We start from the raw sequence: 15,263 nt of genomic DNA, 5'->3' as shown, positions 1-15,263 counted from the left end.
CAGTAGTATGACTACAGTCCTTAGACTGAAAGGTCTTTGTGCGTGGCCTTTTTATTGTGTGCGCTCACAATGCCTGCTACAATGGGGCTCCAGCCCATGAATAGGACCTCAGGCATTACCGAAATGCAAATAGTAACGTATTTTAAAAATGAGGTGCAGGCGTTCTTTTCAGATGTATCCTGTTCTAAGAATGTGATTTATATTGCCTTAGGTTTTGAGATTGCACTTTAGGCCTCCCGTGTCTCTAATTTGACAAAAATAAAAATGAACTCTACTTTTCATTAAGCAAACTGTTAGCACACTGAAAATCTGACCAGGTTGTTGTTGAGCTTGGGGAGGAAAAATGAATCCACACTAACGCTGAGCTTATAAGCGCGAGGGGTGCGGTCTTAGTGAGGAGGGCTACAGCTTTTCTCGGTGGGAGAACTGCAGGCTGAGAGCCATGAGAAACCTTGGGAACAAGCACAAGCCGAAGAGGGTGCCCTCCTGCATGCTCTGCAGTCCATTGCCTGTGGCCAGCTCTGCCCACAGCACTTACCCTGGTGCAGGCTACAGAGGAGTTGCACAGACACTCTGGTTCCATGGGAGCACAGTCTGGGGCTCGTCTCCCTGGCTCGCTGAGGATTGTGCTTTGGTTACACGTACATCAGGACATGCCTCACAGTAAAGGAGAACCCAAATTAGGCTTTGACAGAAAAGCTGAATTTCGGCAGAGCTGGTGTTTGGATGTTAAGAGCAAACACTGCTTTTAATGGTAAAGATGGAATGAAAGAGAAAAGTCCAAGCATTGTGTAAGAGTTGTGATCTTTAGGTTGTGGCAGGTGACAAAGAAGGGAAATGAAACTGTAACTACCTTCTCTGGATGGTCTTGTGCCTTTTTTCTGAACCAGCCAGCAATAACATTTGTTCTAGAAAGATGTCCTCCATGGCCCGCTGCTTCTATGAAAATAGGCAACCATCTGCACAATACTTAGAAAATATTTTTAGCTTTCTAAAACAGGCATTCAAAGTAGATGTCTCTGTCACCTTAAATTAAATAAGCAGCTTGTTTTACCTCTGGCTAATTTTTAGTGATGTGTCTATCTTGGAAAGAATAGAATTAATGCTTTCCAAACTGGCCACTACTGAGAGAGGTCGTCAACTTACAGACTGGCAAAGAACATAGTAGGTCAGAAAGTCAATAAATTATAACGGGGAGAAGAACTTTATTCCTATATTTCAGGAAATGTCACTGCAAAACGGAATATTAATACGTGAGTACATGCTCAGTGAAGAGAAAGTGATTTGTCTAGGTTATGGATTTATTCACAGATGTTATACTCAGGTTTACCAGCGGCTTGTCGCAAAATATGTTAATATTTGGAAGCTGATATTAAACAGGAGTGAAAAAACTATGGTTAATTTCTTGGTTTCATATAGAGAATATTGTTCTTTAAGGTTTCTCTGTTTGAGTTAATGTTCCCAGTAAAACTTGCTTTGAAATTGTTTTGTTGCAGGCTCTTCTGCTGTGAGAAGTAAGGAGATTTCATAGAAACCATGTCTTAGAGCCCTTTTAATCAGGTAATACCACATTTTACTTGCAGCATTGAGTGCTTGCTCCCATAAATATTATTCTTGCTATTCAAATACTGCTGTGCTCTTCACACTCCAGAATCTGGCCCCATACAAAACTTTTTAGTTTTCTGTTCCTCTTTGCTTCAGGGCCTAACCTCAGATTCATAAAATATTTGTAACTGTCAGTGTAGTGCATCCACAGAAACTGCACAGACGCAGAAAGCCTATCTGATGTAGTGTTAGCAGGAAGAATTTTAGAACTGCAAATACTTAACGGATTTTTAAGATACAAATATGTATGTGCACACATATATAAATACATACTTTTTTTGTGTATACTTTGTCTAATATATGATTTCTTTGATAATGGTATGTCCCAACTGTGTTGTTAGAGATGAAAAATGTCTTTAACAAATTAAGACAATTTTGGGAAGTTGATTTACATTTGTATATTTGTGATACTCAGTCGTATTTCATATTAGAGATATCTGATAAGATGTCATTTTAACACCTTATTGCTGGTCTATTATAAGGCCATTAAACCTTGGTTCTTTGCTCTCAAAAACTGCGGAACAGAATATCTGCTCTGGTCTCCAGATCTGTCTTTGATATATTTTTATGTTTCTTTGGTATTTAGAAATGTTTTGAGCTAATTGGGAAAGGCAAGTGAAACCACCTAGGATACAACACCCAGCTTTATTGAAAGACCGTGTTTAGGATCACATTACAAAATGCCTGAAGTTTGGCTGTTGGTGTGCACTGTGTCGTAGCTTTCTGCTCAGCAGTGCCCCATCCAGCACCTGGGTGACAGGGAGCAGTCAGAACTGGTTCTCCTGCAGAACGAATCACTCACACCAGCTCCTCACAGGTATTCCCCACTATGGGGAGCCTGATCTTGCACATTTGTAAAACTGTTGGAAAGAACCTGGCTTGGAACTTCAGAGTGCTAGATAAAATGGGAGAAAGAGATCCAGTCGGGAATTGCTCCTGTAATTAGCCTAACTGCAAAATAGAGATTGTGCTGGTCCTTAACTTCACCACAGAAAATGGATGGCTTGCAAAGCACTCAGGTATGTTGTGGTGCACATAAACCCACAAGGAAATCAATGCGGTGGTTTTCAGGGTTTGAATAATGTACAATGAGTAAGGCCTGAGGTCACATAACAAACATCAGAGAGGGAAATAAAATGTCAAACAGCCATATGTTAAGGGAATGGCACATAATATTGTGGAGGAAAGAAAGCATTAGCTTGGCATTTCTGAATTGTCAGTTGTGACTGACAATTTTAATGGATAATTATGTAGCTGGCATTTACAGGATCTCAGCTTTCTGACTGTGGTCTTTCCAAAAAGTGGCTCTTCTGCAGTGTGCATGTGCCCAGTTACAGCATGCTGATTGCAGCAGGCTGCTGTGCGTTTCCTCATTTCCTTACATACAGAAATGGTCTTGGTAATAACAGGCATTAGATTTCCAGTTTCTTGGAAAATTGTTTTTTTTTTCTTTTTTCTTTCTTTCTTTTTTTTTTTTTTTCCTGTATGAGAAAAGTGGGTGCAGTTGGGGAACTGTTTTCTCTGGGGCAGCAGGGCTGCTCCGCAGCCTGGCACAGGCTTGAATTAGTTAAAGGCTGCAGGTCTGGCTCTCTTACATGCTGCTATGAGGCAACTTGGGTTTAGGAGAATCAGTATTTGCTTTCTCATGTAGATGTGACGGATTCTGACAAGCACCTCAACTTAAAATAGATGATTATTATGGTTAGGCTTTCACGCATTTATTCTGAAAACCTTCAGGTAGTGTTGATCTTGATTGTGCTAGCTGGAGGCCAACGGGCTCACTTTGGTCAGTCATGAGTTTCATGTGAGTAGGAAATAGGACTTGTTATCCTAAAGGTCTGTCAGAACAGGATGATTTTAATTTGGATCCAGATGTTCCTGTGTTACCCATCTCTAGTTACAGGAGATAATCCTGAGCCTGGCAAATTTCAGTCCTCCTTTTGAGTACTGCAGGGGTGTTTCATCTTGGCTACTTACAAATAAAAACCGCTTGTAGAGCTTTTGGCCTGTTTCCCCTTGGGGCTCGCTCTCCATGCGGGCTGGGCCGAGCCGTTTTGTGGGGCTGGGGGGGTCCCGCTCCTCAGCGGCGCTGCCGGAGGGGGAGCGGAGCGCGGCCGGGGCCCGCCCGCCTCAGGTACAGCCCGGGGCCGTGCCGAGCCGTGCCGGGGCTGTGGGCCCCGCCGTGGGTGTGCGGGGCCGCGCCGAAGGCGGAGCCGCGCTCGGGGGCCGGTGCGGCTTTATTAGCGCCGCAGGTCGCGATGCGCGGCGCAGGCAGGGCGCAGCGAGCAACAGGAGGCGGCGCGGGCCCGCAGCGCCCAGCCCAGCCCAGCCCAGCCCGCCCGGCTGCCGCCGGGGGCCGGCCGAGGCGGGAGCCGGGGGCGAGAGGGGAAGGAGGGGAAGCGGCGCGGAGAGCGAGGAGGCGGCCGGAGGGGGAAGAGCGCGCCGGGCGGCGGGCCGCCGGCTCGTGATGGTGCTCCTGCCCCTGTGGGTAGCGGCAGCCGCGCTCCTGGGGCTCCGCGCTGCAGCCGGCCGGCAGGTGAGTGGCGGCGGGGCGGCGAGCCGAACCGTGCTGAGCCGAGACAGGCGGCGGAGAGCCGGGGGACGCCGCTGGGGTCCGGCGCTTTGCTCCCCTCCTGGGCTCTGCCCGCACCCCGGGGTCCCTCCGGCAGCCCCGGCCGGCCCCAGCCCGGAGGGGCCGCTGGGGAGCGCTTCCTGCCCGGTCTGTCCCTTCTCTCGTCCCGTGCGCGGCTTTTTCCTTCCTCCGCCGTCTACGGCGCGCACCCCGGCTCTCCCCAGCACCCAGCTCGGAGCGGAGCATCCCCAGCGCTGCAGAGAGCAGCTCGTCCCCTGCCGCACCGGAGCTCCGGGGACAGCTCACGGAGCCCTGGGCCCACGCTGGTGGCGGTGGCAGGCTGGTGTCCCTGTCCCTGCTGTTGGCTTTCTCACTCCCCTGGCAAAGTGCCGAAGGAGAAGTGTCAACACGCCTGCCCTGCTGCCCCTCAGGACTTATCCCCTGCATTGACCTTAAAGTCTTTTTTTGGCCACCGAACTTACTTTGCGGCACGGTAGATAGAATGGCTCATTCAGAATCAGGATTCCTTAGCTGCTCGATTTACGCTAAACTTATTAAGGACTCTGTTAATATATTGGTGGAAACAGCTATTTATTCGGCCGAGGAAAAGTGCCATCCCTGAAAACCAAAAGCAGAATTGCAAAAAATGGTGCAATGCAAAGCAAGTAATTTTTCAGCCTTCTAGAACCATTCATCTGTCACACGTTGCGTAGTAATTACACTAACGACTTTGTGCATGTGTCTCTTCTCTTCTGCAGGCTAGTAAAGAGCAACAGATCCAAATAGGTAAGTCTTTTTAACTATTATTGCTGCTACTGACAAAAATATAAATGAAAAAAGTAAGCTCAACAAACTAGTTGATTTTCTGGAGAAATGATCTGTATGCAGGCAAGCGTTCCCTTGTGTATCCCCACACCATTACCACCCAGGAGCATTTGTAGTCTCACACTGCTGTGGCATGACTTGAATTCGCATGCCTCTCATTACAAGCTCTTGCATCCCGATAACTCCGTGCTTCCCTTTTTAAAAATAAAACAACAAAAGTTCAGAATTGCAGCATGCTTAAACTAGTCTTCTGAATGCCATGGCGCTCTGGGTCAGACACTGTTTTCATTTCTGTCTTTCTGAATCAAGGAGGAAATGTCTACTCCATTTGGCCAGGGCAGTCCAAGTCTTTGTACCACTTTTCTTCTGTACTGGAAGTATTTGCTGGAAAAATTTTGTTTAATGCCAAGGTCTCTGTGTATTTTGTTGATGGCAGAGTGTGCTGGCTGCAAGCCCAATGGTGGTAGTTGCTTTATAAACTGATACACACATAAGGAAGTGCATCATAGGCTTTGACATCCATGATGAATGAGGGTACTGAAATGAAACGTGCTCGTCAGTGCCCATGGGGTACTTCGTATTGCAATTTTAAGCCTGACTCTTTCCTAAAAAAAAAAAAAAACAACCAACCAAAAAAAAACCACACCAAAAACAGGAAGCTTCATATAATTAGGAGCACGTGCACACAATTAAATTGCTGTAGATCTGTGTTGATTTAAACTAATAGATAATTTAGTGCTGTGTGGGATGGAAGAGGTTATGGAATGGTGCCGCAGTCAGTGTTCTCTCCCTGAGCATCAGTGTGAGGGTGTGTCATCTCACCTGCCCTGTAGTTCGCCTGGTTGTGCAATGAGCCTCTTCAGCATTTGGCCAAAGTTGTTGTCAAGCGCTAGTGCCTTTACAGTGCTCTGGAGCTTTTCAATGAGAGGAGCGGTAGCCATGGGAAGGGACCCTAGGGAATTCTATTTCCAGTTGCCATCAGACTTCCAATTTTGAGGTTTCAGTTCAGGTTTTAATCTGAGGGATTGCTCAGAGAAGAGTTTCAAGTATTTCTCTAAATTTTGGAGGTTTTGTCTCAATTTCAGTTCTGGCACTGCATTCCTTATAGGCTTAGGTTGATTTCCACTGTCATCAGTGAATAATGGGAGTTGAGACAGTTAGGTACATTTAAACCTAGCTGGCAAACAAACTTTTTTTCCAGTGGTATGCTGATCCTGTGTTTTATTTTTGGTCGTTTCCATGAGAAATGGATTGTATTTGAATTTCAGAAACCATAAGCTATACAGGAATGCATCTTTTAAATTATACAGTACATCAGACAAAAATCTTTAACCTGGAAAAGTACTTTTTTTCCTTTGAATCTTTTCTTTCTTTCACGGTTCCAGCATTGCTGTAGTCTGGGAACCTTTGAGGCATGCAGGAACCATGGGAGAGAGGTGACGTTGCACAGCAGAGGATGAATCAGGCCCACAGACAAAGCTCCCAGGGACAGGGACAGGGCTGCATGCTGCCAGTGGGACAGGCTCCAGGCACAGCTCTCAGGGTGCAGCGGAGCCCATGCAGTTGATGCGATCTCACCCTCCTCTGCCTGAGGAGGGGCATCTGGAGATGGGATGGGCATGGGCTGGTGGGTATGTCTGTTCACAGATCCACGGGTCTTTGGACTCAAACGTCCCCTGGTGCGGTTCAGCAGCACAGGGCCTCCTTGGGATGGGTCTCGGTGTTGGTAGGTGCCTGGCAAGAGAGAGCTTGCTGTGTCTCCTCAGCACAACTGCCCAGCAGCTCGGTGGCTTTTTGTCCAGTCTAGCACGGCGGAGAGTTCCATATCTTCCAAGACCAGGTTGCCTATGACTAGCACTGCCTTTTGAGCCATTGATAACGTTTTGCTGAGGGAAAATGTGTATTGTGAAGGCAGAACTGTCTACTAAACACAGATGTTGGGATTTGTCCTCCTCTTTGTGTTTTTTAACTGTTAATATTTAAAGTAATGTTTTATCCTGTAAATTTTGATTGAAAAAGCATGGCCTACTCAGTTTAGAGGTTTAATGACTACAGTAAAACCTGCATTAGGATTGCCTCCAAATGGGCCGTCCTACTTTTAAGTCCCTATTAAGTGTCACTTTGCATTGGTGTTGTATATTTTGATTTGGCCCAGGGCTGTCTGCTGTCAGCAGCTAATCTTTTTTTGTAGCCTGGAAAGTCACTTAGGACAAATTAAAGCGTATAGGATTTTTTTTTTAAACTAGTACAGAATGTATTATATAGATAGGGAGTTACCCGAGCTTAATTAACTGCATTAATGCATAATGTACTGCAAATGCCTGGAAACTGTCAAGAGGAAACCTTACTGTTGTCTCTGGTGAAACAGTAAGCCCTGAAGATGCTGGCACTCAAGGTGGTGCTACCTCTTCACTTTTCGTGCCCCTCAGCCTCCCACACAGCAGAGCCTCAGCACTGCTCTGTGCTGCTTTTGGAAGAAAACTCTGATGTCTAACCTGGAAAAAGCAGGGCCAGGCTGCCCTGGAGCCTGGATAAAAGAAGCTCACTGGTGTTGTGCCAAGGGACTTTGCTGTGAAAACATCGTGAAGAATTTCTTGAGTTGCCTGTATTCCTGGGACAAGTTGACAGTGAAGGAAAGGAATGAGGACACCAAAGAGAGGTGTATGCCATGTGAGCCTGTATTCTTGCAGTCCCTTGCTTTTATTCATCCAACTCGCAATGTCTAGCACCGATGTATGCTGCATAGCCTCATCCCTGTTTACGTGCAAAATTGTGGGAAAATCCTCTAGAAGTCCATCCTCCCCCTTTGTCTATCTTTTCTTTTTATTTGGACATTTCTGCCACCTAAAGGCAGTCAAATACAGAGTGAACGATAGCTTGGAATTGATTCTGGTTGTTTGAAGAGAGGGACCAGAACAATTACTTCATTTCTGGAAACCACCAACCAAGGATGAAGGCAGAAAACACTGATGATGAAACCCCTGCTAGAATTGTCTGGTTTTGTTACAGCACTATCCTTTCTTGTTATTGAGCAGCGCTTGGCTAAGTAACTGAGGAAGCTCTGTGCTCATCCCATTACGGTTATCTGTGGAATGGAAGAGTAATCTCTCAAAACATGGGAACTCATGACAGTCTTTTCGTTTAAGTACTGTCCTTTTAATTCCTGCAGTAACAGGTGGTATTTTATGTCCCAGTGCTTCTGTTGGAAAGCTGAATGGTTTTGACAACCAGTCATCCGATTGCAACGAAGTTTTTGAATTGCATTCAGAAGATGAAGGCACAGCGATGCTCTTGAGGTGTTAGGTTAGCTCCAAGCTTTTTGCCAAGGTTGCTGATCTTCCTGACTCTACAACCCATGTTCAGATGGATCCTCCAAGAGAAAAGGGAGCTCTGGAAGCTGACGGTTGCTGTCTCATCATCCCATCTTGTCAGTTTGGGCAAGTCTGGGTCTTGGCATGCAGCCCAGTGTTATCAAGAGTTCCTGCACATTTGTTTCCCTGTGCAGTGCCCAGCCACAGCATCATCTTTGCCAAAACAGTTGTGCTTTTGATATAATTTTGTAGGTTTACGCATTGCTATTTGTGATTGAAATATATCCTAGCAATCTGATGTGGCAGGTAGTTACTGAACATAGCAACTCATCTCATTGCCACGGCACAGAAAATGTTTGGGAAAAAAATTATGCTGCTAGCACTTGAGTTAGTGGACCTGAATTCACAGGTAATGGGTGAAGGAGCCCCTGCAATCAGAAAATTACTTTCTTTGTGGCAGCTGGTCCTCTGCAATGCAGAAGGCTGGAACATGGAGAGTCCAGTTATCCACACTTATTTACATGCAGTGTGAGCAAAAACCCCATCCGAATAATGAATGTTAAATGGCATTTCAGTATTTTGTTAAAAAAAGAGAAGTCATGTCTTCAAAGTTGTGTAGCTGAGTCTAGACATGGAAATAATTTGTCTGGAGTTTCAGAAATTCCTGCTTTTCTGCTGTTTCCACTGATTTCTATTTAGACTAAGCTTTTGAAATCTTGCTTAAGTGGATATTTATGAATTTGGAATTCTGCTGTTGACATCCAAATGCAAAATTTTTGATCAATGTATTTCAAAAATCTTTTGCCAAAAACTGATCTTCTAAATACAGCTGATTAAAAAAAAATAGGGCTTTTGAACCTCAATTATCCAATAGTTTTACAGTGCAGAGACAACTACTGTGAGCCAGTGGTGTTAATTCTTCAGTTTATTGTGTATTTGGGGGAAAAAATTATGGATAGACTTCTTCAGAGGCATTCTCTAACTAATTATGTTTTGGCACACAATGAAAGAATGTGATGTTCTTTCACAAGTGTTTCCTTTCAATTTAAACATTGTGCAACTGGAACAGCACTTAAAAACCAGATGAAAAAAGGAAGAAAACTTGAGGTTAAGTGCTTTTTCTATTTCTCTGTGTTCTTCTCTGGTCATTCCTGTAAATTCTGAATTAGCAGTAGAGAGTGACTGAAATTTTAGCAAAGGAAGGGGAACACCTACAGCTGGCATAGAGTTTCCTAAGACCATAGAGTCTGTGGAAAAAAGAGTAATAGAAGTCAGTGGAGGATTTTAGATGTCTTCAGTCATGTCACATTTAATTTTAATTGCCTTTGAACAAAAAGCATTTCCTTTTTTTGCTTTGCGTTTAGAGACTCTGGACAGGGCTTTTGCTGACTCAAAAGCTTGACAATTCTTATTTTCCACCCTTTGTTCCTACCTTCTTGTGGCTAGCTGTCTGTTCTTGTTATTAGCAAAAATCTTTTTTTTTTTTTTTTGTGCCCCTGCAAGAAGAAATCTGTGGATACTGTTGCAAGATGTGCAAAGCAACTTCTGAATTGTACAGTGAACAAAGAATTTGATCACTGGAACTGTGGTCTCTGGCATTGTACATCCTACTTTGAGAAGGGGGGAAAAAAAAGAAAAACTGTGAAGAATCTCAGTGAGGTAAAAGGAGTAATGTCAGTCTGTGAATGAAATCTCATCACTGAAGCTCAGGGAATGTGAGGATCTGGATTTTAGCTTTGACCCAGTTAGGATATACAAGCCAGCAGCTCTGTCTCCTGCTCTTGGCCTGATGTCTAATTAATAAAAAAATGAGTGTAGAGTTTTAATTTGGTACCATCTCTAAGGAGGAGGGTTAGCAAGCCCGACTCAGAATTCCCAGTGATTAAAATGGGAATTATCCTAAGGATAATATCCTAATTAGGATACCAGTTTTAGAACCTAATCTTGTAGGTGTATGGCAAAAAAAGATTGAGTTCGCTGCTACTGAGAAACACACTGTGACTGCTAGCAGTGGGACACAGAGTAAGTTTTCAGAACAAGAAACTTAAAAATGATAAAGAACTTTCCACTCACCTGGGATATAGTATTTATGTGTTATATAAAGATTCTCATAGCACAGAAATTTATATGTCTATACCTTCCACTGTAACTACACATTATTTTTCTGTCAAATCCCTCAGTAACTGGAACAAAAGCAAACTGGAAAAAAAACAGCCATATGAAGCCATTAGAGATGTTTTCCTACAAAAGTCTCATAAAATAAGCAGCTACTGCTTCCGGGAGAGATGAATTACCTACCAAGCTTTTTATCTATTAATTTTCAGTTCAAGTGCAATTCACTCTGGGAATGGATAAAATTTAATTCATTTTGTTATTTTTATTGGAGGAATTCTCAGTGGCACTTTGTGGTACCATCTGAGCTACTCAACCCTGGAGTTCTTTAATACAAAAGGTATCAGTAATATCACTCTAATACTGCTTTAGCCACTTCTCTCAGGAAAAGAAGATCTAGGGAATAATTCTGTCCTGAATGTCTTTTTAACTCTCACATAGTGTAATAAAATGTAGTAAGACTTCAGCTTTGGTGCAGCTTTCAGCAGCGTTTTGGTCCACAGCTTGGCCTGGCCTGGGAATGTGTCTCCTTCTCCTTTTACAGGATGAAAATTGGACACCAAATATCCTGATTAATCCCAGGTTACAAAGGTCTCACAGAAAAGATAAACTTGTTTTACAGTGGTGTAAAATTACCTTAGGGCAATGGGAAACGTGTGTATGTCCTCTGATGCGTGATAAGTGATAACAGCAGAAGACCTTTCTCTGACCAAAAGAGATTTCTCTTAAGCACTAAGAATGCTATTTTCAGGATGATGTGGGTAAGGGACTATACAGAAAGACAGAAAGGGGCTTTTTCCCCCCCCCTTTTTTTCTTAAGTATTGTATTCACATATAATATATACACATAGGCAAATTCAGAACCAAATGGAAAGTTTACAAGTCAGCTACTGTTGCTGCTAATTAGATAGGAATCTTGATTTGACCTGTAGTAATCAGGCAAAAATGATAGGAGAGTGATCAGAGGTAATTACAGCAATGCTCTACCCTTGGAAGCGTACCCTGTGTTTAGGGCACATTGCCTTAGCTAAGGGTCATGCCCTTGAGCTACTATAGTATTACCTCAGGATTTCTTTAGGCAGACAACAAGAGTTGTTCTGCAGTTTTTATAGCTTTTTGTGTATTGCAGGAAGATGCAGGATTTAGATAGAAATTTGTAACTTCAAAAAAAATAAAAGCTCATCTGTTGCTTTTGAACTCCATCGCTCAAGTTGCGCAAAGAGGAAGGGCAATAGCAAGTTGCTGGGTACGGAGATTTATCAGAGGAGATCTACAGAGGGAAAAGTTACTGCTTTTACTACTGCTGACCGATATAATTTATCGGTGATATGTGATACCTACTGGATTCTTGTCTCTGTTCCAGTTTTCTGAGACTGCAGAAATGTGTACGCGAATTGCAGTTATATACCAAACATGCCACTTGATTTTCAGCATCTTAATAGAGATCTCAATGCAGGGGCAAACAAGTCCATTTAAGGTGTATGATGGAGTCGCAGGGCATTTCTTACAAGAGAATTCAAAAGGGTTGCTGCCTCTTCTTTGGCTGTAAAGCAAACCTAAACCCCATGAAAATCCCCAGATAAATATAAATGAATATTTCAGGGTTTTCTCTGCAAGTTTTATGAAAATAGAGTCATGAAAGACCTGCTTCTTGAAAAATTTGGCATATGGAGGATATTTTGCATGCGCTTAATGTGTATCCTAGCATCTGTGGTGTGTGTTTATTTGAGGTGTGTACCTGGGCACAGCTTCTTGTGTTCATCCACCTTGGCATGGTCCATGTGCTTTTCCTAAGGTTGAAATGTCCTTCCTGTCTAATTATCACCGTGATAACATGATGATCTGTAAATATACTTCTTTCTTATATCTCCTCTGTGTTTTTATGTGATAGTGCAAAGCATTTTTATGATAACGATTAATGTGTTACAAGTGTTACAGGCCTTGCTGTAAGGTACCCAAGTGAAGATCTTACAAGCTTGAGCGTGGTAAATAAAGAGAGCAGCTACACGTATTTTACATTTGCCTACGTTAGATTGGTTGGTTTATATCCAGACTAACTATCTAGCACACATCATCTAATGCACATTGATGGTGTGGTGACATTGGCTCCCATTGTTTTAAAAATTATGCAAAGGTTTGTATTGGTCTCCAGCTGAACTTGCCAGTGGAGTGCTTTAGAGTAGCTCTAACAGGAATCCTAGATTGGCAATACTGGAAGCGGAGGTATGAGTAGGAGGGGTCCAACATGCATTGCATTTGATGTTAGGCCTAAAAACTCAGTAGTTGTATGTTGTATAATAAATTGGCAGTAGCTGAGTGTTTTCTGCATGAATGTCACCCGTGGCAGTCTGGCTAACGGCTTGTTGCATCCTTGCATCACTCTTTGCTCTATTGGCATACACTTCTGCAGCTCTGTATTCAGTCTTAAGGCTTGTTCCATGTTCTTGTTCTAATTTTAGTTTGTTTTGGGGTATTTCTCTTGGCAGAATTACCAAAAAGCAGACCAAGACCGTATGGGTTAGTGATTCCAATTAGTACCAATGCAGATGGAAGCTATATCTCCAATATACTCTCTGCAAGCCATCAAAGAAGATCAACGCGGGAGGTATCCCAAAGCCCCAAGCAGCTGTATTTTAACGTCACTGCATTTGGAAGGGAATTCCATCTCCGGCTGAAACCCAACACTCATTTAGTGGCTCCCGAGGCGGTAGTGGAGTGGTATGAAGACTCTGTGGAAACTGGAAATGGAAATGATGCTGGTAACGCGAGTCAGACTAGAACTGCTACAGAGAGGTTATGGAAAAGAGAGCCACTGTGGACCAACTGTGCATACGTGGGAGACATAACTGACATCCCTGGAGCTTCTGTTGCAATTAGCAATTGTGATGGTCTGGTAAGGCTTCTTCAGTGGTGTTCATGTCAGGTGTTTTATCACTTTGCACACAGCTTCTATTGCTTTTGAGTACACAGCGCTAATGATACCATTTTAAAAGCTTAATTTCTCAAATCCCTTAGAAAATGCCTCAGTATACATTTATGCATATAGTCTTTTTGCTTTACTCTGGTATAATTGCTCGGAGTTTGATGAACAAAGTCCATAATGTTGCTCGGATAAGAGAGAAAGAAATCAAACCTGCTATTTGTTGGTTTTCCTTTTTACTTTCATGAGGTGTTACAAATGGGAAAATGAATAATGAAGGTATTTTAACACTTAAAATAAGATCTTTTGGTGAGTGAGCATAGAATCTGGTGTCCAAATCACACTGTGTAGTTCTCGGGCAGCAAATTTGCACGCTGCCCTGTAGCCCAAGAATAGCAACAGATTTAAATTCAAAAGGGCTTATTAATAAAATAAACATCCTTTTTTTTTTTTTACATGCAGTTCTGTTTTTCTCTGAAGGTATCATGAGAATCAACTGGTTCACATCTATAAATGTTTTGTTCTCAAAACTGTGCTGGCCTGACTGCCGTGTTAGTTAAAAATGCGTGATATTTGATTGTGGCTTCAGCAGATGCAGTGACTGCCTTGGTACACAAATCCTATATTGAAAGACTGGGAATATATTGAGTACACATACCATTCGTTAATTCAATCATGCGGTAAAGAAAGCTAACAATACTTACCTTGTACTCTTTAAGTAACAGGAGCAATGGTGGAACATGACTGCAACATCCAGGAAGATTAATGTAGTGGTTACTCTATTGCTATTCAGGAGAGGAATCATATGAACAAGTCTGCAACAAGAATCCCTTCTTGGAACTAGGTTTCCCCCTTCCTGTCACATGCCAGAGCTGTTAATGATTTGATTCCATTTTATGATAAGTGCTGGCTAGCAAAGCTCCTAGCTTCTGCAGTGTGCCTCTCCTCTGCTGTACATAATTTATTTCAGGTAAAGCACTCACTGTATGAGCATCCACATAAATGTCTCAAACTCCTGATTCAACACTTAGGGCTATGCACAACCAAAACTCCTTGACTTTCCTTACTTGAAGAAAAAAAAAAAAAGGTGGTGTTTACATCTGAGGTTATCAGCTACTGGCAGTTTTTCTTTTTTTTCTTTTCTTTTTTTTTTTTTTTTTAGTGGAATCTGTTGACAGTGTGCTGTGTTTACAAAGATCATGCAGACATCTGCCTGGACAGATAGAGCCTCAGATGCTGCTCTCACGATGAATGAGACCATTGGCCCGAGAGCTGTATTTTAGCAGTAATCCTGAATGAAGTTCTTGCGTTAAGTGACAGAGCACTTTAAGACAACAAATTGGATTAAATGGAATTAGATTAAGGGGTACAGCAACATCGGCAGAGATCGCCATGTGGCTGACAAGCTGCTTTGTGGTGTGCTTTCAGTTAACTGAAATGAGGTAGTTACTGTCTTCACAAACCTCCACATATTTAAGAAGAAGCTAACAGGTACCAAAAGGATCCTAAATAAAGAACAGGAGGTTTCTGAGTTGTGTGTCATGTTGCCACAGCACCCAGGAGAAGCCCCTCAGGTGCTTTCCAATGTTTTATGGACTGAACTAGGAGAAAATGTGCTTTTTGTTGAGGAGGAGAGTGTGTAAATGCTTCTGACTCTCTGTTGTTTCTGTTCATCTCAACCCAACCTGTCCTGTACAGTCTTTGTGGGACTTCTTCAAGCCCCTGAGGCACCCACCACACGGCAGGGTTGGAAACCACCATCAGAGCATGGACATAGTGAGTTGTCTGTGGCAAACTGTGTTGCCAGGACTGCTCCCTGACCTGCCTGCTTATGCAACCCTCTTGCCAGGACCAGACCTCAGCTGCCACTTGAGCTGCTGTGCTGCATTTCATGTTGCTGCCAGGGGGCTGCTGGGCT

The 15,263-nt window shown here is 43.2% G+C and overlaps 1 protein-coding gene across 4 annotated transcripts in view; it reads left to right on the top strand.

The window, feature by feature from the left end:
• ADAMTS3 (ADAM metallopeptidase with thrombospondin type 1 motif 3) overlaps positions 1–15,263 on the top strand; it is a 134,740-nt gene that overhangs the window by 6,463 nt on the left and 113,014 nt on the right. For 2 of the 4 annotated variants that reach the window (XM_066995933.1, XM_066995934.1), the window contains 2 exons: positions 1,497–1,560; positions 4,936–4,963. Coding sequence is in view for 2 of the 4 variants with exons in the window: in XM_048074409.2 (XP_047930366.1) it covers positions 4,073–4,141; positions 4,936–4,963; positions 12,912–13,318 (504 nt within the window). In the remaining 2 variants the exon portion in view is untranslated. Of the gene's footprint in view, positions 1–1,496; positions 1,561–3,881; positions 4,142–4,935; positions 4,964–12,911; positions 13,319–15,263 lie in introns of those variants that run through there. The other 2 variants (XM_048074409.2, XM_048074410.2) reach the window with 2 other exon arrangements.

This window comes from Anser cygnoides, chromosome 4 (genome assembly GCF_040182565.1).
Source record: "Anser cygnoides isolate HZ-2024a breed goose chromosome 4, Taihu_goose_T2T_genome, whole genome shotgun sequence".
In the NCBI taxonomy this organism is placed as follows: domain Eukaryota; kingdom Metazoa; phylum Chordata; class Aves; order Anseriformes; family Anatidae; genus Anser; species Anser cygnoides.
This window is presented reverse-complemented; position numbering and strand designations above follow the sequence as displayed.